Source organism: Lethenteron reissneri, chromosome 47 (genome assembly GCF_015708825.2).
Source record: "Lethenteron reissneri isolate LAM-NWPU_2019-01 chromosome 47, ASM1570882v1, whole genome shotgun sequence".
NCBI lineage: Eukaryota > Metazoa > Chordata > Hyperoartia > Petromyzontiformes > Petromyzontidae > Lethenteron > Lethenteron reissneri.
Window position 1 is genome coordinate 9,848,322 of NC_083825.1, and position 26,748 is coordinate 9,875,069.

Consider the following 26,748-nt stretch of genomic DNA (forward strand, 5'->3'; position numbering starts at 1 on the left):
CACACGACACATCACCGCATAAATAATGGGTTACACATATCATATTACATCACATGTATACTTCAGTTAATAACTTAAGACACACAAACCATGCTTTAGAAAATGCAATGACTTGCACACAATAGCAAACCATTGGCCATGTTTCATTTAAATACTTAATATATCCCTGCACATGTTTTAAAACGTAGTTCTTAGCCTGACAACTTCCCTTGTTGAAAAATGCGTTACAAGTCGTATGTTTATATTGTTTAAATGAATATTTACATTATCTAAAGGTTAAAGGTCAGATTTGAACACGGAGGTTCACAGTGGTATGAACACCGGGGACCTGCTTCACGTTTTGTTTGGATTCTAGGTGGAAATGCACCATTGGCAAATACAGCAGGGAATGCAATTTGTTTGGGCCCAAGACCTTATTTGGAAATTGTGGGAGGAGCAAACTGTCAGGCGTGGAACACCTTAGCCAATCAGACACTGGCATAACCACACAATCCAACTAGACCCTAACCATAACCTCACTATCCAGCCAGACCCTAACCATAACCGCAATATCCAACCAGACCATAACCATAACCACACTATCCAACCAAACCATAACCCTAATCACACTTTACAAGAAGACCCTAGCAGCAACTCGACAACCAGACTCTGGTGCTCCACCTAACCCAACCCGTATCCCATCTCTGGCACATTGTACCACTGCTTTTGTAAGTTTTCAGTGTAGGTCAGGGGTCGGCAACCTACGGCTCCGGAGCCGCATGCGGCTCTTTACGGGCTGCTTCTTGACGATGAGTACGTATGTACTCAGATGCATTGCGGCTCTTGAAATACTGAATTTTGTACCGAATTGGAAAGAAATGGCTCTTCTTGTTATTTTGGTTGCCGACCCCTGGTGTAGGTGGTCACAGAACAACTCACTAAGCCCGCACCGCATCGGTCGCAAGCCCTCAATCTCACTTCCCCACGTGACCCACGACACGTACGGGTGACTCAAGACAATTCGAGTCAGTTCTAGATTTGAAGCGTGACTGCAAGGATTCATACTCTTAGGTTTTTTCGGTAAAGTCACGTAGGTAAAAATAAATAATAAAAATAAATAATACAAATAATAGAAATACTATAAATAAAATAATAAATCACGACGTTTCGGGCGCAACACAAGCGTCCGTCATCAGGTGGGACAACCACAGCAAGAAACAAATGCTGAACTGTGGTTGTCTCACCTGATGACGGACGCTTGTGTTGCGCCCGAAACGTCGTGATTTATTATTTTATTTCTATTGCTTTTTATGATTTATTTTTATGATTTATTTTTACCTACGTGACTTTACCGAAAAGACCTAAGAATTAGAGCCAGCTTCACACTCTGGGACGATTTCAACACGGAGATCACTGGCCATGTGTTGTGTTCACAAGTCGTAAGTATATACTATTTGTGATCTGGATGTAAAAATTTCGAAAAATATTGTCTCATGCTGTTGAGGAAATTCTAGTTGAAGATTCTCATGTTTATCAACGACGTCACGAAGTCACCAGCATAGAAACTGATTAATGTTACACATTAGTTGGCCTCCTCACTTCTTCCTCAGATGATGCGAAACGTAACTTTGGTTCCCATGTTTGTTTTAATTAAAGCCTACACTACATTAATGCTCCCGTTCTGAATGTTGCACACACGTGCAATCGGCTGCATGCTACTGTTACAGCTACAGTACAGTCCTGAAAACCTAGCAAACCACAACTAATCCGGTGCCAAATCAACCTACTGAGCTCATTTACAACCCCACACACTCTGAAGATTCATCAAACTCCATTGAGACAAACTTGCCTCGTTAGATGTTGGAATTCTTTTGGGATTCCCCATACCCTGAAGAGCCGGCACACCTCAGCGACACAACGCGCATATTGATACCATGAACTTCTGGAACACATTTGGAGCTCTAAGCACTCCGAAATCTCCCTTCATTTGGGTGGATAATGTCTGGAACAGTGTGTACAGTATGGCTGGCATGGGCCCTGCTGCAAAAAAAAATGAAATGCCCTCCCCTTTGTAACCCAAGACTTGGGCCCCTCTGGATCGTAGTCCCCAGTGCAACTCCACCACCTGCACACTCAACAGGCACGCCGCTCGTTCGGAATGCTCTTACGATTCCTGCAGACTCTGCAGATTCTCTAAACCTAAGAGGGACTGACATGCCAGGGGTATATTGGACGATTTATAGGTGGGCCATGGCTGGAGTTGCTGACGGGTGGATTGGCTGTGTTGTAGGTGCGTGATAGTAGGTTGGCTCGGTGATGGGTGTGGATAAGTGGATGAATGTTGGGCGAGTGGTCGGTGAACTGCAGGTGCAGTGGTTAATAGGTGGGCGGTGTGTGGTGTTTTTAATCGGTGGGGTGAGGTGGGTGATACTTGGGTGATTGATTGTGTGAATGATGGATCGATAATGTAAGTGTAATAATTGGCTGTGGTTGGTGTTGTGTGCAATAGGGGTGATGGAGGATGCTTTGGGATGGGATGGGTGATGTTTAGGTGATGGGGCAGGACAGTGTCAGTGACGTGATTGTTGGGAAGGATGGACGATGGGTGGAACTTGGTTCAGTGGATTACGAGTGGGTGGGGTGGACGTTGGGTGGAGTGGCTCGCTTGTAGGTGAAATATCAAAGGGCCGGGTGGTCTGGTTGGACGACGAGCACGTGAGGTGGAGGTCGGAGGAGCTGGGCGCCGAGCTTAGCGAACGAAGGGCGCGCACTCGCTCGCGGCCACGCTCACGTGCGGCGGCTGCAGCATGCGAGCGCGCAGGCTGGTGGCGAAGTCGAGCTGCATTCGTGAGAGAGCGCGGTTGATGAGCGACTTTGGCAGCCAGCCCTGCACACACCGTCGGGTGACGACACACGACGCGCACGGAAGAAAAAAACCAGCAATGATTAAAATTACCCAGAATCGCCTCGCCCTGTCTCGAGACACGGCGAGGTTCTTGCTAAATTGGGAGTTTTGGGCGATTCCGTCAAAAACGTGTTGATACTTGCGTGGGAGGAAATTGAAGAGCCCAGAGTAAAGCTCACCACGGGCACGGGTTATCCATAATAGAGGTTTTTGGGTGAGATCGCGTGAATATAAATGTGTCGTTAAACCCTCCACCAACCGACACAGCCAAGTAGTAAGGTTTGTCACGTTAAACAAAACATGTAAACTCGTGACTAGTACAGCACACCCGCGTGTTGGAGAGTAAACCCACGTTCACGCGATCTAACCCAACAATCTCTTATGGATAATGTTGGTCGCGAAGTGCCGACTTCGTGTTAAAGTGACGGGCACAGACAATTGAGGGTTTGGCTGTGTGTAGTGGAATGCCGGCACAGTCCACGAGGGGGCAGTACGCCATAGCTGGGGTGGAGTGCAGCGGCTAGCAAGAGGGGACATGCACAACACAGGTGTTTGTTTTCGGGGTTTGATCCCGTAAATGTATAAATGTGTCGTTAAACCAGCCACCACCCGACGCAGCCAACTAGTAAGGGTCGTCACGTAAACGGAACAGTGACATGTACGGCCCTACGTGAAGAATAGGCTTCACCCATTCTGGCAATAAAACTGTTGTGTTAAGATGCAAAAACACCAAAGTGAAGCATTTTGCAAGGAATCATGTCTGCATTAACCACATATACTAGTAAGGGATTTGTCACGTGAACTAATTGGCTGTGTTGGGTGGTGGAGGGTCACGACACATTTATACTTACGCGATCTAACCCAAAAACCTTTATTGTGAATAATATTGGTCGCGAAAGCCTGCTGCGTGTTAAACTGGTAAATCTAATGTTGTACTGTACTCGGCTCCAACGTCTATGCTCTCTGCCTTCATCCCACCCTGACCGGGGTGGCGGAGTACGGTCAAATAGCCCCCATGAGTTGCACGGCGTGGTAATCTACCTCCTTCCACACGTGGATTGACACAAGGGGTCGCACGTGTCCGTGCACTCACCTTCAGGTCGATGTTGAGAAGCCAAATGATGTGTGTCTTGTTGGGGTCCTTGGCTGAGGGTCTCAGCATGATGAGTGAAGGACCCGTCTCACCCCTACCACGCACACAGACACACCCAACAGACCGCGATCGAATCACAACACCGACCGTGTGCTGGGAACGTCTTTCAGACTTTATCAGAGTGCCCGTTCGAGTGCAAGATGAAGTCATCACGAGCGCGACATCGCATCTCAGCCGTTCCAGCGCCCTACTGTGGCCAACTCCCCAGTGGCAGCTGCCCCTGTGCAGCGCGATGATTAATGCGGCACTCTCCTGCAAGCGGCGATTGTCTTATCAATGGGCGGGATGTCGCGTTTTGGTGGAATGGATTTTCCCCAATCGAGCGATTTTCGAGCAAGTTATCCGTTTGCACCGTGACGGCAGCGGGCGGCAGTGGCCACATCGCGCCACGGGATCTTGAACTTGGACCGTGGGGCAGACGGCACACGGCACGCAGTGGGACATCCTCCTCCTCCTCCTCTCAACGACGGGGATTGGGTCCACGAAACCGTTCGTTATCAGAATACCTGTCAACCCCTTATCAGTGCTCGACCTCAGTATAGACAAATTCAGACATTATTGGTGTCACCCCGTGCCCCTTATAGATCTCAACGTTCATCCTACAAGGTCCCATCACAAGGGAGAAATGCAAACAAATAGGCACATTTTGTTGCCCGTATTGAAGCGGCTGTATGCCGTATGGACCCTGAAAACTCAATTTCTCTGTACAAGGTTACGGGGAAAATCGTGTGGGTTGACAGCCATGGATTTGGTCGTTAAGTGAGAATAGGAAATAGACGATAAAGGTTTCGTTCGTTCCGATAGCATCGAAAGTTACCTATATTCACCCCAAAAACGTACTTGATAACATTTAAACAATGGATATGAATACATAAAGATACTGACAACATTATAAACAAATACTATTAGAAGAAACGTGGTTAATCAAAGCATTCATTAACATTTACTTTACCTACAACAGCCCGTCGTCAACAGGGAAATGGTCGTTAAGCGAACACATTGGGCTCTGTGGAGGCACTACACTACACTATACACTACACTATACACTACACTATACATTATGCTCTACACCACCCTACTATACACTATGCACTACTGCAGACTACACTACTATACACTAAACTACTATACACTACACTATACACTATGCTCTACACTACCCTACTATACACTACACATTGGGCTCTATGGAGGCACTACACTACTATACACTATACACTACCCTACTATACACTACACTATACACTACCCTACTATACACTACACATTGGGCTCTATGGAGACCCATCGTTAAGCGATTAGTCGTTAACAGGGGTGGTCGTGAAGAGGGTTTCTACTCTACACTAATATACACTACACTATACACTACACTATACACTACACTATACACTACACTATAACCTACTGTACACTACTATACCCTACACTACTATACACTACACTACTATACACTACACTACTATACACTACTAGGCACTACACTATACACTACACTACTATACACTACACTACTATACACTACACTACTATACACTACACTACTATACACTACTATACACTACACTATACACTACACTACTATACACTACACTACTATACACTACACTATACACTACGCATTGGGCTCTATGGATTTCTCGCTAACAGGGGGTGCTCGTCAGGAGGGGTTCCATTGCGTCGCTGGTGGTGCGCGTGCACCGCGAACCGGGGGTGGCGGTAGTCCCGCTGGGCTCAAAACGCGAACCCCAAAACGCGAACATCAAAACGCAAACCCCAAAACGCGAACATCACCCCCCCCCCCTCCCCCATGACGGGGGGGGGGGGGTGACGCCCCCCCCCCTCCCCAACCGTCGTGCTGCGGGGTCTCCGCGTACCGGATGTAGGCGTCCTGCGGCGGGGCCGAGTCGCTGTGCGTGGAGACCCCCACCAGGTAGCAGGTGGAGCCGCGGCGGATCGAGTGGCGGAGGTTCACGAAGTCGCGCGCCTTCACCAGGTTGCCGGCCGCGTCGGCCGCCACGTCGTGGGTCACCAGCGTGCGCTGCCCGATCCTCTGCAGCACCTGCAGAGGAGCGAACGCCGTTCGTGCAAATGTGGAATTTATTTTCATGATGACGGGTCACGAGGAGGGCCCCCCACGACTCTGCCCCGTTGGTGCCACGTTGTGACGGTGGTTGTCTCGCGCGTGGGCCGGTAGCCCCCCCCCACCCCCATAGACATCAATCATCGTATGGAGTTTCCGATGAAGGGACGGAGCGAACCTCGACGGAGCGAAGTTCATCCTGTCGCCATCATTCTTATAGAAACTAGAAAGTGCAATTTCCATCATCGGAGCATGACGGCCAGTGGAGATGAGCACTGCGAAAAATGCTTGATGATGGTGACGATGACGATGAGAAGACTTCGTCCAATGGTGAATATACAATAGCTTTTGATGGCGATGATAATGTGAATTCTAGATTTGAGGCTTTCGTGACAGCAAGGATTCATACTCTTTGTTTTTTTCCGGTGAAGTCACGTAGCGTACGCTGCAGTGGTTTTGCTGGGGCGGTCATACCTGATGACGGATGCTTGTGTTGCTTCCGAAACGTCGTGATTTAATACAATTTTAATTTATTTTGTTTTATTTTATCTTTTACCTACGTGTATGATGATAATGTTTTTTTCCCCGTCTCGTGACGCGACGCCGGTAACGCAATGCCCCCACCCCGCCGTGTCCCTCGTGCAGGACTCACCTTCACCTGCTGCACGTTGGGGTTCCACTCGCACATGCGCTCCACCTGCTCGAACAGCTGAGCGTGCAGCTGGTCCACACTGCCCGGGACATCGGCCTGCACAGCAACAAGACAATGACAAAGTGATGTTAGGGAGCCACTGGAGCTGTGCACTTTTAAAACTCACATTTATTTAGCAACTCCTTTCTTGTGTCTGTTGTCCTTCCACCGCACCTCCGATGAACACGGTTGGCTATGTGCGGTGCGAAAGAGGTTTAACTGACACACGTAGACAAACCTCGAGCTTGAAGACCTTGCCAATGTCCGGCAGCACCTTGCTGGACACGCTGTCTCCTTGTCCCTGAAAGAGACAGAAGCATCCGCCAGGTGTCTCAGTGAGCGCTGCAAAGACGTCAGACGACAACACAAGCAGCGCTTGTCTTCCAGGTTTGGTGGATCACACAAATGTTGGTAAGCTCCCTTCCCAAAGCGGTACAGTTCGATGACTAATTGCCATCTGTTTCCATCTATAGGGGGATAGAGTGTTGTCCCCTCCGCACGTATGGGGGTTTTCTCCGGTTGTTCCGGTTTCCTCTCACGCGGTGCAATAAACGCCGTTGATTGACTGAACACATCTTTAAAAAAACAAAGCAGGACCCTCAGTGTGACTTTCCTGGATAAATAGGTACGTTATTATGGCTCAGGAGTACGGAACCCAGGCACAACGGGTCACACGAGGCCGACCACTTATCGGCCACTAACCACTGTTTCTAATTGTCGCACGCACAGACACTTCTGTCACGGAGAGGGCCTCTTTATTGCTGGTTTTTGTCGTGAATATTGAACAACGCGAATGTTGTGTGTGCTCCCGTGTGTGGGGAGCGGTGGTGTAGCGGTACGAACCTGGCGACCCGGGTTCGATTTCCGCTAACGGCCAACACCCATTGACGATTATCTGAACAGGCCCTGGGCCTCCCCTAGGTCTACTCAGTCTCAAGCGAGTACTTGGTGCGATGTGTAAACATCTCCACTCGGGAGACAAAGGCGGCCGGGCGTGGTGTTGGCCACCCACCTCCTCGTGTGCCGTGCCGGCCTTCATAGGTGCTCGCTAACAGCACTTGCCCCAACAGACTGTTAAAGCTATACGGGGGATCTTTGTCGTGTGCTCATGTGTGGTTGCCCGTCCGTCCCATGTAGAGATTCCTATTCCCCAGCTGTACACACAGGCCGTGCCGTGGGCTATCCCACGAGAAGATGACAGTTTTAAATTGTGAGAAACCGATACTTGACGGCCACTGGCATGCTGTCTTTAAAGCACTCCAGTAACATAACCACGTGCTGGAGCATCATGATGTCACGTGACGTTGATCACAGGTGGCGGAACGAAATCATTTTAAAGGGAGGAGAGGTGTTTGTTTACAGGCTGCTATCTCTACGCAAATAGAAGCACAGAGACAAAGACGCAGAGACAAACACAATGATAGAGAGAGCGAGAGAGACAGATGCAGAGAGACAAAGGTGAGACGGACAACGGATGACATGGGTACAGACAGAGGGAGAGACGCGGGCAAGGAGACAACCACAATCATCAACAATTGCGTGGCGAGTATCTCTCGCGTGATTATCCAGTCGTCTCTTCGCTATGAGGTGAGAGTTGGGGGGGGTGGTGGTGAGTGGGTGGGGGGGGGGGGCTCCAGTGCCCGGTGGGTGGGGGGCCCCTCACCTCTCCGCCCTCGCTGTGCCACGCGCCGCCGTCCCCCCCGTCCAGGATGGAGAGCACGCGCTGCAGCGCCTCGCGGCCCTGGCTGAGGTAGCGCAGCTCCGCGTCGGACACCGCGGCGTCAACGCCTCCGCGGCTCGCGCTCTGTCCCAGTGCTGCCCGGCGGGGCAGGAGGACGGAGGGGGGGTCACGTGATGACAATCATGACAGAGCTGGGATATCTGGGATATTCAATAATTATGATGATCATTGTCGGTCCGATTACGCGCGTCGTATGGATACGGGTTGAGTGGCACACGATATATCGATGTCGTAAAAGTTGTCGGTCCAGCTCCTGGCTTCAGAGGACATTGGAGTGGACTAATCGATCCCCACGCTTCTGCCCTACATTTCATGGGCGTCTAGACGTCTTGGGAACCGAGCGAGGAGATGGTAACCGTCGTCACCCGTCTGAGATGTTCATCAAAGTTTGCGATCATCTTTGGCCGGGCACAGGGCCCATCGAGGGGAGGAGATTGAGCGATGGGAATGGCACTCATCTCCGTTGGCCGTGGACATTCCACGTTTCTATGGTCCGTGCCGATTAAGCTAGTGCGGGGCCTGTAGCATATGTTATAAAGGGGCCCTAAATTAAAAGATAACACGTAAATATTAAAACACATAATTGTTTTACTTGCATAGTAAAGTAATTGTACTTTTTTCATTTGCTATACGGCCAGATACTATATGACAAATCGCTAACCTTAAACACCAAATCGTTAATAAAAGTTGAAGGCGGTATAGTACTATAGTAATAGAGCAAGTGCTGAATCACTGCACCGGAATTGACAGCTTGAAAGCATTTAGCGCGGGGCCCTTGAAAGTGCGGGGCTCGTAGCATGTGTCGCTACTACATATGTAGCTACGTAGCATGTGTCGCTACTACATATGTAGCTACAACATATGTGTAGCTACTTGTGCTACTGGGATAATCCGGCACTACTCCGTGGGCAATTGCCTCGGCGTGGATCAGGGCCCCCGAAGGGGTCGGATGAGGCCCCAGGGGGAGAACCTGGACGGGGAAGGTGTCCACTGCACTCCCTGCCCGAGGGCCCCGCACCATCGACGCCGCGCCCCGAGCCGCGTCCTCACCCGGCAGGAAGCGATGCAGCCCCCCGCCGCCGCCGGGCGCGCGCAGGGAGCCGAGGGCGGAGGATGCGTGCCGAGCCAGCGAGCCGAGCGCGTCGTGCTGGATGGCGGTGCGCACGAGGCGGCGCGTGCCCACGCCTGCGGTGCACGCGCACAGAGAGGGGGGGGAAGGTGGCTTCATTGAGTGAACACGGATGACAGGCGCCGCCGGTCAAAGCGGCAGCATCACCAAAACAATGCCAGGAGACGAAAACCGTCGAAGTTTGACGGTGAACGCAGCGGCCACCGAAGACCGAAGCGACTGAACGAGTTTGTATGAAGATGCGGATTGAGATGATTGCGTCACAGTCATCAGAGACTGCAAATCACTGACGAAGACTCAACAAGATCATTGACCCTTAACACATTGCATTAAAATATTCACCAATTAATTGATTGGCTATTTGTGGTAAATGCCATTGCGTGCTCCTAATCACCAATGTTTAATTCCGAAGAGTTAAAGGCGTATTCGGCTGCCGCGCGAGTTAACGGAGGGGCATGAGACCGACAGGCGCGAGAGAGCGACCCCGCATTTTCAAGAGGCTCAAATGGGGACTCAAGGTGAGCCGGTTAATCCCTCACCTCCACTAGCCCCGCCCACCCTCGCATAACCACGCCCACTCGGCCACTAGCCCCGCCCACTCTCACATAACCACGCCCACTCGGCCACTAGCCCCGCCCACTCTCACATAACCACGCCCACTCATCCACTAGCCCCGCCTACCCTCGCATAACCACGCCCACTCATCCACTAGCCCCGCCTACTCTCGCATAGCCACGCCCACTCGCCCACGCCACTCTTGCCCTCCGCTGTTGTTGGATGGCGATTGCCTCCGACTGCCCCAATAGCACAAACTCCACCCCGCCTCCACAGAGGCCGACCTTGACACTGCTGGTACCAATCATCAGCAAGTCCGATCAGCTCCACATCCTGTGCCACATCAGCCGATCCCTTCTCTGGCCCGTGCCGCGTCCGTTTAGCCCCGTCTATCCGGCCAAACATTAGCTGCTTGGTCATGCGGTGGCTGGGTATGCGGGCTACGTGGTCAAATACAACGCAGTCTCGTCTGCTGGAGCAGCTAGCTCACACGATAGGACCGCGTCCATATCTTTCAATGGTTTGTAAGCTCCTCACACAATCCAGTCTAGTGAAACCTGTGAAACCCAGGATGAATCGTAGGCAGGCCAGCCTGAACGTTTATACCCGGCGCAGATGTTCCATTAGAGGGGTGTCTGCTTCTAAAGCATAGAGAAGGGTGGGAATAACTGTTTTGTACCAGTTTAAAAGGGTAAAAACCTACTACTAAGACTTGGAACTTTATATGGAGCCATAGGGCTGGTATCTTCCACACAACATTACTGGTTCACTGATTTGAAGTGAGACCTCCGCTGCCAAACCAGAGCTGGCCACAACTGCCCCATCACTCGTGGAGAGCTGAGGGGGTGGAGTATTTGATGCCCCAGACAGGTGCTTTGTTTAGGTTGGGGCTATTAGTGGCACGCTCCAGGTGCAGCCATGAGCAGATCGTCAGTATACACAACGCGGTTGATCAATAGGGAGCCATCCCTGGATACACAAACACATGCTCATGCACACATACAGGAATATACACAAGACAAAAATCCCCCAGTAGTAGCGTTTTATATCTACGTGACTTTACCGAAAGAACCAAAGAGTATGGATCCCTGCAGTCACGAAAACTTCAAATCTAAAAGTCCAACAGACTGTCAGAGCAATTGCTGTGAGCGAGTAGCGAACACCCACGAAGGCCGGCACGTTACACGAGGGGGTGGGTGACAAGCTCCATGCCCGGCCGCCTTTGTCTCTCTCTCTCACACACGCACACACAGGCGCTGGACCACAGTGACAGGCGCTGGACCACAGTGACAGGCGCGCGCACCACGTCACCTGTGAGCGTGCGGCAGTGCTGGTAGGAGGTTCCGCAGCACAGCTTGAATGTAGCAGGGAGCATGGTACCCGCGCGTCGACTCGTGCTCACTCCTGATGCCGCTCGCAGCGCCTCTGCGCGTCCCTTCTCAGCTCTCGCTCTTTATAGAGACGCCTCGTCAGACGGTTGCCCTTATTATTTTATTTACTTTGTCGATTCGCGCGTGCGTACGTTCACTTTCTTGGCACGGCATGCGGAGGGGGGGGGAGGTTATTGGTCGGCAGGAGGAGATGAGCGCAAGGCCACGTGGAACATCTCACGGTCAGACCCATCACTCCGCCCCAGCAGTCCTTGCGTGAGCCCGCGACACGCGAAGCCTTGAACGGCATCGCACGCACGCAAGGCCGATCAGACCCATCAAAAAGTGAATATATTTGTATGTCACACTTTCCACCTAAAGGTTAAAAAGCGTTTCGTGCGTGCGGCTGTAGTCCCTCTGTAAGGGGGTCGGGGGGGGGTAGCGGTGGCTGGCATCGCCCCAAGGGGAGCCAACGTCCAGAGGCGTAGAGTGGTGTCCCTGGCAGACAATCGCCCCCAGAGACACCGGCCTCGTTGACACAAGCGAAGCCTGCAAACATCGCAGGCACGACGCAGGGTCAGAAGGGCCGCTTGCTGTGTCCCGTGACACGGACACAGATGTCCGTGTCACAGATGTTGGTGGTCGGAAGTTTTGGATTACCCAATCTGTGATATCTTATGATCCACCCCCATTATCTTCCACTATCGGTCGGAGCACGTCGGGTGCATAGGCCTGGCGGATATTCGCGTAGCGTTGTTTGTTGTTTTGTTTGTTGTTTATTTGTTTGTTGTTTGTTGTTATGTTTGTTGTTTTGTTTGTTATCACCCGGCGTTTTGCTGCGGGCCTACGTGCTTGCGTACAACAAAAACCTAATAAAATAATATTACACTACACTATATACTACTACACTATACACTACTACATTACTATACACTACACTATACACTACACTATACACTACACTATACACTACTATACACTACACTATATACTACACTATACACCACTATACACTACACTACTACACTATACACTACACTATACACTACACTATACACTACACTATACACTACTATATGCTACGCTACTACACTATGCACTAGTGCTGTACTAGTGACGAATTGGCACGTTCCGTTTACGTGACAACCCTTACTAGTTGGCTGTGTCGGGTGGTGGCGGGTTTAACGACACATCTTTATATTTACGCGATCTAACCCCCAAAAAACCTCTAATCTGAATAATATATTACATATTAAAATCTGATATATATAAGAAGTAATGTAAAAAAATTGCGCAAATTAAACAAATGGTACTTTGTTTCCCCGCTCCTCTGGACAACGACACACGATGTGCACACGAGGTACAGCAGCACAATTGCACACAGCTCGTCACGTGAATGCGGAATTTCTAACACCAACTCAAGGCCCATTACGTGGCCCGAGACAGACATACAGCTTCGGCCCACTCTCAGTGGACACAATCCTCGTGCGACGACGGAAAACATCGAGGCAAGATATGCAGATGCCGTGAAAGAAGATAACTGTGAACGAGACGAAGAGATGCAGAGAGACATGGAGATGACATGCTTGAATCAGATGTTTGTTTACATTTATGGTTACGTGGATTTTAATTTCAGCTGATATTTGATGCGCTCATATGTTTGATGTTTTGTTTCAAAATTAAGTTCAGGGGGTGTTTTTATTTACGTTCGAGCAAAAAAATATGACTGCCTCTATTCAACAATAAAGAAATTAACCAAAACATCCATGATTCGTGAAGCGTCCGTCACTTTTGTTTATACCTTGAAAGGCGACCCCCCCCCCGCCCACTGTACTGAGAAGATATCGCAGAGAAATTTCAAATCTCAGAACTGGGATTCCTGCAAACTGAATCGCGCCATGCAACTACAACCTCAACCATCTGAGTTTGACTCCCGGCCGCGGCTAAAATCAGCGGCGCGTGACATCTGAACGGATCCTGGGCCACCCCAGAGGCATGCACCCCCCTCGTTGACACACGTGGTGACGTGTGGCCAAACAACCCACATGATCAACAAAGATAGGCCTCAGTTTTAGCACGTGGTAGACTTTCGCAATCAATATTTGACATTAACAGAGGTGTTTTTGGGTTAAATCGCGTAAATATAAATGCGTCGTTAAACCCGCCACCACCCAATTAGTAAGGATTTCTCACGGAAACAAAACATGGCAATTCGTTACTAGTTCAGCACAGCCGGTGCGTCGGAGAGTAAACCCATTGTGGGGTTACACATTGTAGATGTTGTGTGTCGTTAAACACAGGCAATTAGTCAAGTTTGTCGCGTAAACAAAGCGCTGCCGATTCGTTACGAGTGCAGCACACTTGTGCGTCGGAGAGTAAACCCATTGTGGGGTTACACATTGTAGATGTCGTGTGTTTACTCTCCACCACGCCGGTGTGCTGCCCTCGTAACGAATCGGCACGCTTTGTTTACGTGAACAAACCTTACTAATTGCCTGCGTTTAGCGACACATTTATATTGACGCGATATAGCCCAAAAACCTCTATTACTGACAGGCCTCATCCAGCAGCGAATAGAACAAAGGTGGTGGAGGGGGGGGGGGAAATTGGACGGTATTCTACTGCTGCCCTCCATCACACGCAAGGTAGAGGCGCAGCCCTGCAAGTGCTCGCTCTCGCCACTGCCGCCGCAAGGGGCCTCCGCTGGAGATGACTCGCTGGGTAGCCCCTCGAGAGGGCATTTGGCCAGACGTGTTGGACGAGGCGCGAGCAAGCCGCACTTGACTTCACCGCGGCGTTTACCCATTTACACCGCTGGGACTCTTCCCTCAAATGTTTCACTCATAATGGAGGTGAGTGGGTTTTGGTAGAAAGGGTGGGGAGGGGCGGGGGTAGAGGGGAGGGGAGGGGAGAGTGTGCCCACATTCAATGCCACGGAGTTGTCCTCTCATTCCATTGAACGTCAAGGTCCCTCCATTGCGACAACTCTGATAGACGAGGCGCCGCCGATAAGATCAAGGCGAGCGGGGGAAGAACTTCGGCGTCAGAGCTGCCTGTCTTCAGATAAAGACCACCCCCCCCCCTCTAGCCATATTGCACACCGCGCAGAAAGTGTTGTTAGCGAGCACCTATTAAGGCTAGCGCGCCACTCGTTGGTTGGCGGGGCCATTCTAGTCCGTTCTTGCCCGTGGCGATATGATGAGGAGCGAGATGCCAATGTGCTCGCCACGGGGACAGGACTTCAGGAGAGATACTCCTTGAAGTGACCTACTTCAGCAGTTTTTATTTGCTGCCCACGTGGTCACTGGCAACAGCGTGCCAGGCACCAGCCCACGTGGTCACCACCAACAGCGTGCCAGACACCTGCCCACGTGGTCACCGGCAATAGCGTGCCAGACACCTGCCCACGTGGTCACTGGCAACAGCGTGCCAGGCACCTGCCCACGTGGTCACCAGCAACAGCCTGCCAGGTACCTGCCCACGTGGTCACCACCAACAGCGTGCCAGGCACCTGCCCACGTGGTCACCAACAACACCGTGCCAGGCACTTGCCCAACGCGTGTATGTCCACATGGATCGATCGACACGCGGATGGAACACACCCAGAGCATCACTTTGTGATGCACCATCGGGTCAGGAGGCTCCTCCACCGAGCTGGTGTATTGCGTCTCGTGCAGACGCTGTGGCCTCCCTCAACATTGGGGGAAACTGGTAAACGCCTTCGCGATGGATTTGTATGTACTGTATGTATGTTGAACTTCTTACGCACCAACTTTGCTAAAATCGGAGCCGTGGGGGAAGGACAACAAACTTAACGCAAAAAGAAGTTTCTAAATAAATGTGTTTTCAGTCGAGATTTAAAAGTGCAGAGCTCCAGTGGCTTCCTAATATCAGAAGGAAGAACGTTCCAGACGGCCGCAGAAGCGCATCTGAAAGTGCGTGATGCGGTGATCGTCTTTATTCGATGGTCCACCAAAAGCCACTGCGAGGATGACCGGAGTTAGCTTGATGGGGGAGGAAGGATAGAAAACTAAATACAAAAAGGAGTTTGAAAAAAATGCTTCATTTTCCCGTCAGCTCGCCGTGCAGACGTCCACACCGGTAGCTCGTCGCTTGACCAGCGGGGACCACAGCCCCAGTGCCGAGCCGTTCCGTGACCTCGTCCTGACCTCTCCGGCGAGGTCAGGTGAGGTCAGAACGAGGGCAGGAGGTCGCCTCAATCTTCCATTGAATACGGCGCAGCTGGCAGGCACTGAGTGTACACCTCGCCTTCACTTGTAACATATATCTTTATTCTTTTTAAAGCTTTCGTGACTGCAGGGATTCATATTCTTGGTTCTTTCGGTAAAGTCACGTAGAAGGGAAATAATAAAATAATATGAATATAAAACAATAAAAAAATCTCACGACGTTTCGACTGCAACACACGCAATCACTTTTTTTAAAATGTTCTTGCTGTGGATTTCACACCTGATGATGATTGCTTGTGTTGCAGTCGAAACGTCGTGAGAATTTTTTTATTGTTTTATATTAATATTATTTTATTATTTCCCTTCTACGTGACTTTACTGAAACAACCAAGAATGTATTTTTTTGTTTGTTAAGCTTATGGCTTTTTAGTTTCATTTTATTTACGTTTGGTTTCATATTTGTGTGTGTGTGTACCTCGCGTGTCATTTCACGGACTTCTCTGCCGCATGAATGCAGGGCAGTTGAATTACTTCCACTGAGCAATGGTGATTTGGCCTAGAATGCATTGCCAGAGGGGGTACGCCTTCATCCTGGCAAGATCAACACTTCCCATGATGCATTGTTCCGGCAACATTTTATAATTGTATTATTCACATAAATGAGTTTAATTCGTGATAGATTTGATTATTGAAGGGGCTGTCTCTGACTAAGTATCGACGATTCGTCTAACTATGCATAACTATGCATGCCTGTTTGAGAACTGTATAGCCCCCAACGCCATGTATCTCTGTCTCTCTGGCTTCTCTATGTGCTGTGAAGAAAGGGCCATTGGCCGAATTGTCGTCGATTATTATTTTTTTGGCTTTAAGGGCCACAGTGCTGTCGACGAATGTTTCTTTCGTTTTTTTTCGTGTGAATTGCAATTGTGCACCATTTCCAATTCAGCTTTACCAAACAAATGCACGTACTTATGTTCGCGTGTTTAAGTATTATACAAACCCTGCTGGGCTGTCCGGTTGTGCTCCCATGACAGAGGGAGCATGATCATTGAGAAGCATTGTTGCGTGCCACCTTTGTTTTGCTCACATCCATCCTGAGCACCACTCCGCAGCCTTCGTTATTCACACATGATCACGTGCCCAGCAGCTCGTTCCCATTGGACACTGTAAAGATTTCCCATCGGCAAATGCGAGAACGAATATTTTCTCAATTAATATTTTATGCCTTTCCCTCTACGCTCCAATTTCTTTCGGGGGAGAACATATTTTGTCACCGTGAATAACTTTTGTCGAAGCGCATCGCATTGCCTGACTACCCTTTCAATACCTATCCTTCAATATCGCCGCTTCACGAATCGTCGTTCAGGTGAGCATCGTCTGCGTAAAGGAGCCCTGTTGAGACCACGGAGGGGTTAGGCTGTGAACAGAGACGCCGTTGGCTACCACAAACGCGTAAGGCCACTGGGATGTCCTCGCAATGTTTACGTGTTGCTTCTGAGTGGAGATCGAGCAACAAGGTTCGTTGTTTTTATTCTGCTCACACGACCCGAGCACCTAAAATGTTGACACAGAACAATTCAAGTGTCGCGCACTCTTCGTGGGTGGGAGGTTGGGTATGGAAGTGCTGTGTTGCGTAGCTGTCAACCCAAACGGTTTACCCCGTAGTATTCCTGTGCAGGGGAATTGAGTTTTCAGGTCCATACGGCGTACAGCCGTTTCATTATAGGAAACGAAAACAATGGTCTGTTTGTTTGTGTCTCTCCCTTGTGATGGGACTTTCTAGGATGAACGTTGAAATGTATAAGGGCATGGGGTGATTAATAAGGTGAGAATTGGTTGGTAATAAGGTAGGCACTGATAAGGGGTTGACAGGTATGCAGTGGTGTGTCTCTTGGTTCGTAGCGGCTCTTGCACAAAGGCTGCCACTGTGTATACCCCGTGGGTGACGGGCGCGATGGTTTGCAGAGCGACTGTGCTTGCTTCCGTAAGCCCGCCTCGCTTGGCCGTGGCGTGCAGTGCCCTTGTTGCAACGCGTGTCCTGGGACAGCCCACGGCCGCACATTCAACAACAACAACAACAAGCACGTCACACCTACTCACGGACACAACAACGCCAGCCTACTAAAAACATCGCCCGGTAAACAGCCACTTACGCGGTCAGCGACATCGCGCACTTTAAAACACTCACTGCAACAACCGACATCCGAAATGGGACTTTTTTGGCAGTATCGAAGTATATACATGTGGTGTCAACGATTCGGAGACAGAGTTTATAGGAGGCACCTTCTTTATTCACCACAACTTCCACGGACTCGTCCACACACTCTCCACAGTAGCTCAGCCTGGCCTGTACACAACACCGGCAGTCTGACACTGACGGCACTGAGACAGCCAACTGCTGTCTTGTAGCGCAACATCTAGCGGACACGGCAGCGACGACGAGACGAGTCCAATCCCAGAACCGGCAGCCTCGAGCTCCCACTTTCGCCTCCTTTTATGCTCCCAGCGCGGCCTGGCTCCGCCCTGACCGCGTCTCCCTTCTCGAACCTCCCAGCAGGCTCCAGGGGCCTCCAGATGGGGTCCTCCGTGACCCTTGCCCCAGTTCCTCCACCCTGCCAACACCGTGCTCGCGCCCTCACCGGCGTGTGCGCTGTTTGTCCACCGCAGTTTCCGCTGCTGTCCACCAGCCGGCGCTATCACACTACACATGTACAAAATAGGGTTTTACCCTTTCTGGCAATAACACAGGAGGTGTTAAGATGTTCAAACACCAAATAGAAACCTTTTGCAAATGTAGTGACTTGGAGCGTCACTATCGTGTGAGCCTACACACACACACACGCGTGACGTCACTACGCGGGGGAGCGTCACTACCACGCGGGTCCACACACACACACATGACGTCATCACGGCTGGTTGCGGGAATGACGTCACGGCCGGTTCGGGGGGGTCTGGAGGCCGTGGGTCAGTACCGCGGGGTTGTGTGAAGCCGTGGCAGAGGTGGGACAAAGTCATTGTTATGCAAGTCCAAGTCGAGTCTGAAGTCATCAAATTCATGACTCGAGTCTGACTCGAGTCCAAGTCACATGACTCGAGTCCACACCTCAGAGGTGGGACAAAGTCATTGTTATGCAAGTCCAAGTCGAGTCTGAAGTCATCAAATTCATGACTCGAGTCTGACTCGAGTCCAAGTCACATGACTCGAGTCTACACCTCTGGGGCGTGGCACTCTGGATGAACCCGGCTGGACACGTGACCGGATCAAGGACCTTGGGGGCCACGTGGACAGGAGAAGAGCCTTCTCGAGAGTTAAAGAAGGTGGCCGGGGTATGGCCCAGACTCCTCGTGAAGAAGAAGAGTCAAGCCTCAAGTCAGCGTGGCCAAGCAGCAGCCCTCCTGGCTGGGCCACGCCATCGAATCAGGGCGTCAGTGTTAGCGCGTGATGTTGTGTGTGTTAGCGAGGATAGGTCGGTGGCCACCACACTATGTTAAGAGTTACCCGTTGTGTTATTAATAATACATAGTGTTGCCTCCCAAAGTTCCTGTGTGCGCCTGAATTGAACCCACTACACAAGGAGTCAAGTCTGCATTGACCAAACGTCCGTCTGTTTGCATGTGCACTACAGGGACTGTGCGTGGTTAATGCACACTTGAACCCTTGCAAAAGGTTTCTATTTGGTGATCGAACATTATAACACCTCCTGTTTGATTTACAGAAAGGGGAAAACCTATTCTTATTTTTTTTTATAAACCAACATCCGCTCAGCATCATTCACTCGACAACACGCGTGTAAACGTATTCATTAGCAATCGCCCACCCAACGAGACCCACTCAGCGTCACTCATCATTCACATCCATCCACCAACGTCCGCTCAGCAACCCGTTCATGCGTGCCACTAAAACGCCACGAAACAACCTTTTACATGACGCCCTCGGGACAGACAACTCAGAGAAAAGCGTGGTGTGAACCGCACGGATTCACCAAAAACACAAAGATCTCCCTATAGCCTGTAACAGACTGTTTGGGCAGGTGCTGTTAGCGAGCGTCTGTAAAGGCCAGTACGGCGCACGAGAGGGTGGGCGGCCAGCACCACGTCCAGTCGTCGCCTTTGTCTCCCCAGTGGCGATGTTCACACACCGGACCAGGTACTCATTTGAGGCTGAGTCGACCTAGGGGAGGCCCACGGCCGGCTCAGATAATCGTCACTCGTGTTGGCCGTGAGCGGGTACCGGTCCGCGGGATTCGTAGCGCAGCGCGCTATCTGCTGCGTAACCGCTCCCCGGAGCATTCACCGAACACGCCGTCGCCTGCATTCAGGGCGAAGATCTGCCAAGCAAACTACGGCGGCTTCTCCATCAACCGCTTCAGAACAGCGACCGGTCGCTTGCGACTCACCGTCACCACGAGTGGAGGATGACGGACAGCCCACGGTGTGACGGCGGAGCGCCCGAACCAGACGATGGCACCGCCGTTCGCGCGAACAACTGCATCATCCTGCGTGGCCGCTTTCTCCGGCGGACTGAGCGGTGTCAGCGGTGGTTGGGCCATGTTTGTGTTGTTGTAGTACGGAGTTAGACTGATGGCTTTAATCTAAGTTGTCTTGTGATTGTTGTTGTTTGACTTGTATCCCACTGGAATTTTTGCACACAGCGTTGGTGTACGGTGCTTTTTCTGGAAGATTTTGCTGTTTTTTGCTGGATTTTTCCTGGATGTTTCTGTTTGCGCATAGTCACTTTAAGATGATAATTTGTTTTTTACCCTTTCATCTGGCAACAAAACTGACACCTTTTTTTTCACTTTAAGATGTTTTCTTGTTCATGTTTTTTGTTTGTTGCGGCTGCACCCGATTCAAGAGCCGAATTGCTCACAGGGCTATACCTAATAAATGAAACTGAATTCGCGGCTACTCCCGAATGTGTCGCGTGGCTCGCGGACTTAAACCTGGACGCGTGGCTCGCACGCACTTCCCATTCGCTAGAAGGAAGAAGAGTGTAGATTAAACACCGGACTGTATTCACTGTGAATAACCCCCTGTGTCAATCCACTGCGAGATGAAGGCTGCCACACACGGTGTCAGTCATCGGGGTTGTTTGAGCATACAGCGCCGCGAAAAAAGGCGGAGCCCAAGCGCTGTTCGTATGTCACTCGCCACCGTTGCGGACATTGAACTTCGTGGGTGACTGGGCTTCAGGGGGCAGTGCGCGATAACCAGCGCGCCGGACGCGGGAGGTGGCAACACACGTGGGAAGTGTGATAACAAACACGCGCGGAGACTTAACAGCGGCGCAAAGTTCACAAACAACACGACGGGAGAAACCAGCCCAGAATTTGTCATTTATTCAACACGCGCTGATGGGTAACAGAAGTCTGGAAGTGGGAACCCCCCCCCCCCCTCCCACGTAACACACACGTTGTCTTGCGTTTCGTTTTCCAACACGCGTCTTTTTATTTACACCATTTTTATTAACTCACTCTGTCTGTTGTTGTTGTCGTTGTCGTATCCTCAAATCGTGTAACTCAATTTTAACCCACTTTCCAATGTGGTATCGACTGCAAACTTGGTATACTTATGTCATACTGATGATAATACTAAATTGTATCATAAAAAATATATATTTTTAAACATTCCTTTATATATGTTATGTTTCGGCTTGTCCACGCCCAACTGACGTTGGCTATAATTGGCCAAAGTCCCTTACGTTATGGCAAGCTTCGGGGCCACTTCCTGGAGTTTTGCCATTACTAGTACATCTCATAAAAGCGTGTTTAAAAAAAAGTTTTTTTTAAATACTGTATAGCTTTTTATTTTCCCCCAAAGTGTCGCGTTCACGGCTGCAGAGGCCGACGCGCCGGCTATACCGCGCAAGACGCAGCTCCCACTTTTGGGGCGACGCTCTGAGCAATGTGGCCTCTTGTCACGCGAGGTAAAGTCCACAACCAAGAAAGGCTGCGTGACTTACCGTGGCAATTTTTTTTTGTTACATATCGGATCGTATTCTCAAATGGTGTCTCGTCGCGCCGCGGTTACAGATCGGAAGACGTCGCTGATGAATTTTCACTTTTAGCATTGGTTGTAAAACATCGACAAAATATACATGGAGTACATTAACCAATAGACACCTGGCAACGCATACGTTTTAACCGCATTCTTGTACAGGGAAATAGCGTTTTCAGGTCCAAGCGGTGTACAGCCGTCTAAATACGGGCTTTGTAGGATGAACGTTGAGCTGTATGAGGGGCACGCGGTGACCGATAAGGTCTGAGTTGGTCTGTAATAAGCTCGGGCACTGATAAGGGGTTGACCGGTATGCAAATATTTATCCGTCTGCCGAAATGTAACATCGCATCTCACTAGCATAACATATGCACGGACCTTTTTCACACACACACGACTCGTTGCACGTATTGTGAGCGTAATCGTCGCTTAGCGTTGAACACGTCTTCCGATCGCCTCTGGCAACCCAGCAGCATTGAACAAGCCCGTTTCTGCTGATGAGACTTGCATGGCTGAAACCAGTCCAGGCTTGCTTGCTTAAACAATGGCTGAGGGACAACATTTGCCTGGAAACCCGACGGGCCCATCACGGTTATGTGGTCAGAAGTTTTGCTCCAGCGGTTAAGGTTTCGCTGGCCAGGCTAAGGCCGACGCTATCAGGGCAAGAGAGAAAAACATCGGATGTGAAGTTCCATGTAGCCGGTGAAAACCGGTAACCCACATCCGGTTTAGCGGTTTTCGTTCCTTCGTGGTTTCCGGCGCTGAATCCCGGCCGCGGGCTTCCTCCCACGGCGTCTCCCCGGCGCGTTCGTCGGCGCAGGGCCCTTCCTGCGGTGGTGTCGCCGCAGCGCCCTCTGCACGCACGCCACGTGGCCCACAGAGCCGCTGAGGACCACGCACCCACGCGAACGTCAACCGCCGCAAATCGAGAGGATGCCCCTAGGTCAACTCAGCATTAAATGAGTACCCAGTTGCGGCGTGTAAACATCTGCACTGGAGAGACAAAGGCGGCCGGGCGGGCGTGGTGTTGGACATCCACCACATCGTGTGCCGTGCAGGCTTTTATAGGTGCTCGATAACAGCACTTGCCCCGACAGCCTGTTAATGCTATACGGGGGAACTTTGTCTTTGTTGACGAGTGGTGGGCACGCGGTGTGGTGCTGGTGGTGGATCGGGTCACGCTCTCGCACCTTGCCCGCATGCAGTCCACAGCGCTGACCACCCAAGACACGCTCGTGTCGAGGCACAGATCGACGACTCTCTTCTTCTGTCGTATGCCGATTCTGCAAGGCAGAGCAAACACAACAACTGTGTTCATATTGCAGCAATACGTATCGTTCTTCAGTCCCTTGTCAAATCCACTGGTGGTTGATGATGATGATTGCCTAAGCTCTGCCTCCGGCCAATTAATGAGTGTTTGCAGGTGGGAGGAAACTGGAGCACCCAGAAAGGGAAAAAATTCACCCGTAAAAACAAAGTTTTTCACTATAAATCCTTTATATGCGTGGCGGCTAGAGTCCTCTCGTCCTCTGGCCCAAGATGGCTGCCACCTATGGGTCAGATGATTGTCTGCCAGCATTAAGCAATTGGTAATTAATATTTTTTTCCCTAAACAGTGTAAAATTTTGGAAAAAATTTTTCACGAAAATTAATTGTCACGCACAACGAGTCTGTGTGGAAAATGTCAGCTCGATTGGATCACGGGAAGTGGGTTAAAATACGACCGAAAGATTTGCACGGTCGTAAGCAAGCAAGCAAGCACGCAAGCACGCAAGCACGCAAGCAAGCAAGCAAGCGAACTTAATATAAAGGATTTAATAAAGGATTTAAAAAAAAACCCTCTAACACGCGAGGGGGAAACACTCTATCCCACACAGATGGAACAGGTGGCGATATGGGGACCCGTCACACAAGGGCACACGACGTCACGGGTGCACGTGGCCACTCACACGACCTCCTCCTGGCTGCAGCTGAAGCTCCTCTCCACCAGCCTCGCCCTGTGCACCGACCTGGGATTGACACTGTCCTTGAAGAGGCCGTTCACGCACTCGCACCTTGCGTAGTAACCTGGCGCCCAGGCAGAGGGAGACAAAGACGGGCGCGCGGGGGAGCTCGGGTTTAGCGATGAGTATACGCCGGCTGGTGCTCCTTGATGGTAATACTGCGAGCACTACAATTCAGTTAGTGTGTAAAACAACCACGGTATTAACCAGAGCGGCCGCTGGCATCAAACTACGAACCTCTGACACTGATTTGTACAACAAGTGGGGCGATGCTCACAGGTGGAGTATCCGCGATCATAAATAAACTCGATGAGCCGGTGAGACTGTTAAGACCAGGAGCTTCATGGTGAGTGCAGCACGTGGCATGCATCAGCCTCATAACTAGTTGAATATGCAGATGTTAATCTATTGACATGTTGAGATGTCGCTCTATTGATGCCGCATTTGATCTGCAGCGTTGATCGATCGCCCTGCGGAGCTGGCGAGGGTTGGTTGCGATACCGCGAGCGCCTCTTACCCGGCGAGAAGGCAGCAGCGACGGCGACGCCCAGCGCGGCGAGCAGAGCGACGAGTAGCGAGGCGCGCATGGCGACCTCCGTGTCCCGCGGTGTCCTGCGGGCAGTGCGGCGATGATGAGCGGCGTTGTGCTCACGACTCCCGCTTGAAGGTAGACGGGTGAACGGAGGGGACGGCGAGCAAAGGGGACAGAGCCCCAAGCGGCTCAAGTGGTCCCGGATTAATAGGGGTTTCCCCTTTTTTCTGGCAACAAAACTGACACCTTTTGCAAGGAATCATGTTTACATTAACCACAATACTTGCAGTCAAATGCAAACAAAAAAACAATACTCTGATAATTTATGCATTGTCCTCGAAACTGATTGGTCCACACCAGAGACAGCTTTCTTATAGTCTCATATGGTGTTCGACCAGATGACGCCAAAAGGCGCACAGTTCAAAGACAACGCACTATCAGAGTAATGAGAGCTCGGGGTGAGCAGCTAGGAGGTCCCATGATGGTCCCGGATTCATTACGGAAACAAAAAAAGTAGCAGGGAGAACCAAATATCGGCTGAAGTTCGATTCCTAATCAATGTGACGCGCGGGATGATCCCTTCCGTCCCTATCTTGTCTTTATCTCGCTCATGTCGTCTACATCTCCCCCCTCGACATCTTTGTCTACGCCTGATGATCGCCACCGCTCCGTCTCGCGCGTCTCTCTCTCTCTGCTCGTCTTCACGCGCCGCGTCTCGTGCCGCCGTCTCTTCCCGGAGCGATCAAAATCGGCACGAGAGCCCCGCCGCCGAGGCCCACGACACTCAGTCTAAGGAACCCCTTCTCAGTTGCATTTGGAGGCGGGGCGGACACAAATCCCCCGGCCATAGAAACGTGGAATTTGCACAACTACCGGCAACAGGGCCCGCCGTTAGACGCGGACACCGCTGGCGACGCTGATCGACGTCGAGCCGCGTGCGGTGCAGCACTCACCCGAGGCACCCAGGAGGCTCCGCTGAGTTCTCGGTCCCCTCTCTCTCCACTGAGCACTCGGTCCCTTCTCTCTCTCCACTGAGCACTCGGTCCCTTCTCTCTCTCCGCTGAGCACTCGGTCCCTTCTCTCTCTCCGCTGAGCACTCGGTCCCTTCTCTCTCTCCACTGAGCACTCGGTCCCTTCTCTCTCTCCACTGAGCACTCGGTCCCTTCTCTCTCTCCGCTGAGCACTCGGTCCCTTCTCTCTCTCCACTGAGCACTCGGTCCCTTCTCTCTCTCCGCTGAGCACTCGTTCCCCCCTCTCTCTCTCTCCGCTGCTTTGCTCGCTCTGCGCGGGCGGGTGGAGGGAGACGCGGATTCTATGGAATTCCCCACGGGCGATTTACCGGAATCCACGCGGCCGTCCGGGAACCACCCAGCGACGTCACGCCACCACCACCACGACACCACCACCACGACACCACCACGACACCACCACCACGACACCACCACCACGACACCGCCTGACACGGCCACAACACCACCAACACAACACCACCACAGCCTGACACAACTACAATCTGACACAACGACAACCCCACCGCAACACAATACGACCACAACGCCATCACCGCCACAACACCACAACCACACGATGCCATTGTGACCAAACCTACCCTCCCGTAATCTGCTCACTCACTGAGCCCCCCCTCTCCTTCACACCCCCACCCCCACATCGCTCACTGAGCACCCTTTGCTTGGGATGAATTGCTTGGGCATGAGTTGCGTGGGTTGAATTGCTTGGGATGAGTTGCGTGGGTTAAATTGCGTGGGTCGCATTGCTTGGGATGAGTTGCGTGGGACGGGTTGCGTGGGATGGGTTGCGTGGGATGGGTTGCGTGGTTGAGCGGGGGTGGCTTTCAGGCAACGCAATTTCTCATTTTCGTGGATCGAGCGCCCCCTCCTGCTCGCCGCCGACACGAAGTGTGCACAGTGCCGCAGGAAAGTCACTTTCGTAACGAGTTGCACGTGCGATCCGTTCACACATCAGACTTTCAGATTTTCCAGCCCAATTTGGGGATTTTAATTCGTATTTGTGTTGTTGTTGATGTTTTTACTTTGGTGCGGTGGTTGGCGCACTGGACTTGCGGTGCGGTAGTCGCAATGACGGTGCCAGCATCTTAACCCCCCACTCCCACCCCACACGCCTCTGTCCAGGCAGCAGTAGAGATGCCTCAGCTAATAGTGAGTTGGTGTCCGAAGTGAGGCTGTCGGCGCGCGGTGCGGAGCCGTCGAGACGTGGCACCGCGCGCGCGAAGCGGCTTCGTCGCTCACCTTTGTTCGCGCCCTTGGCGCCGCACGCATCACGTCGGGTGACTTCAGCGTCGTGTTCAGAACGAACCAACGAACGCAGCCACCGTGACCGCTGCTTTGCAGGCGACGTGCCCAGCGGCGCGTGCGAGAGGGCGCTGTGACCCCAAGAGTGGCTCT

General features: G+C 51.4%; 1 protein-coding gene across 1 annotated transcript; it reads right to left on the reverse strand.

The window, feature by feature from the left end:
- Window positions 1–1,285: 1,285 nt before the first annotated feature.
- On the reverse strand, window positions 1,286–11,641 carry STAR (steroidogenic acute regulatory protein). Its single transcript, XM_061571418.1, has 8 exons — window positions 11,545–11,641; window positions 9,600–9,734; window positions 8,472–8,623; window positions 7,047–7,109; window positions 6,770–6,865; window positions 5,912–6,096; window positions 3,978–4,071; window positions 1,286–2,866 (listed from the first exon to the last, which is right to left on the reverse strand). The coding sequence occupies exons 1-8, from the start codon at window positions 11,606–11,608 to the stop codon at window positions 2,729–2,731; spliced, it is 927 nt and encodes a 308-aa protein (XP_061427402.1). The 5' UTR covers window positions 11,609–11,641; the 3' UTR covers window positions 1,286–2,728.
- Between the last annotated feature and the right edge of the window lie 15,107 nt (window positions 11,642–26,748).

Bases quoted from the DNA above. Each gene is read 5' to 3' on its own strand.
- STAR (XM_061571418.1), bottom strand. From the start codon at position 11,608: ATGCTCCCTGCTACATTCAAGCTGTGCTGCGGAACCTCCTACCAGCAC. The intron at 6,866-7,046 runs GTTTGTCTACGT...GTTGCTGTGCAG, and splicing joins GCAAGGTCTTCAAGCTCGAG to GCCGATGTCCCGGGCAGTGT. The intron at 6,097-6,769 runs GTGAGTCCTGCA...GCTCCTCTGCAG, and splicing joins CCAACGTGCAGCAGGTGAAG to GTGCTGCAGAGGATCGGGCA.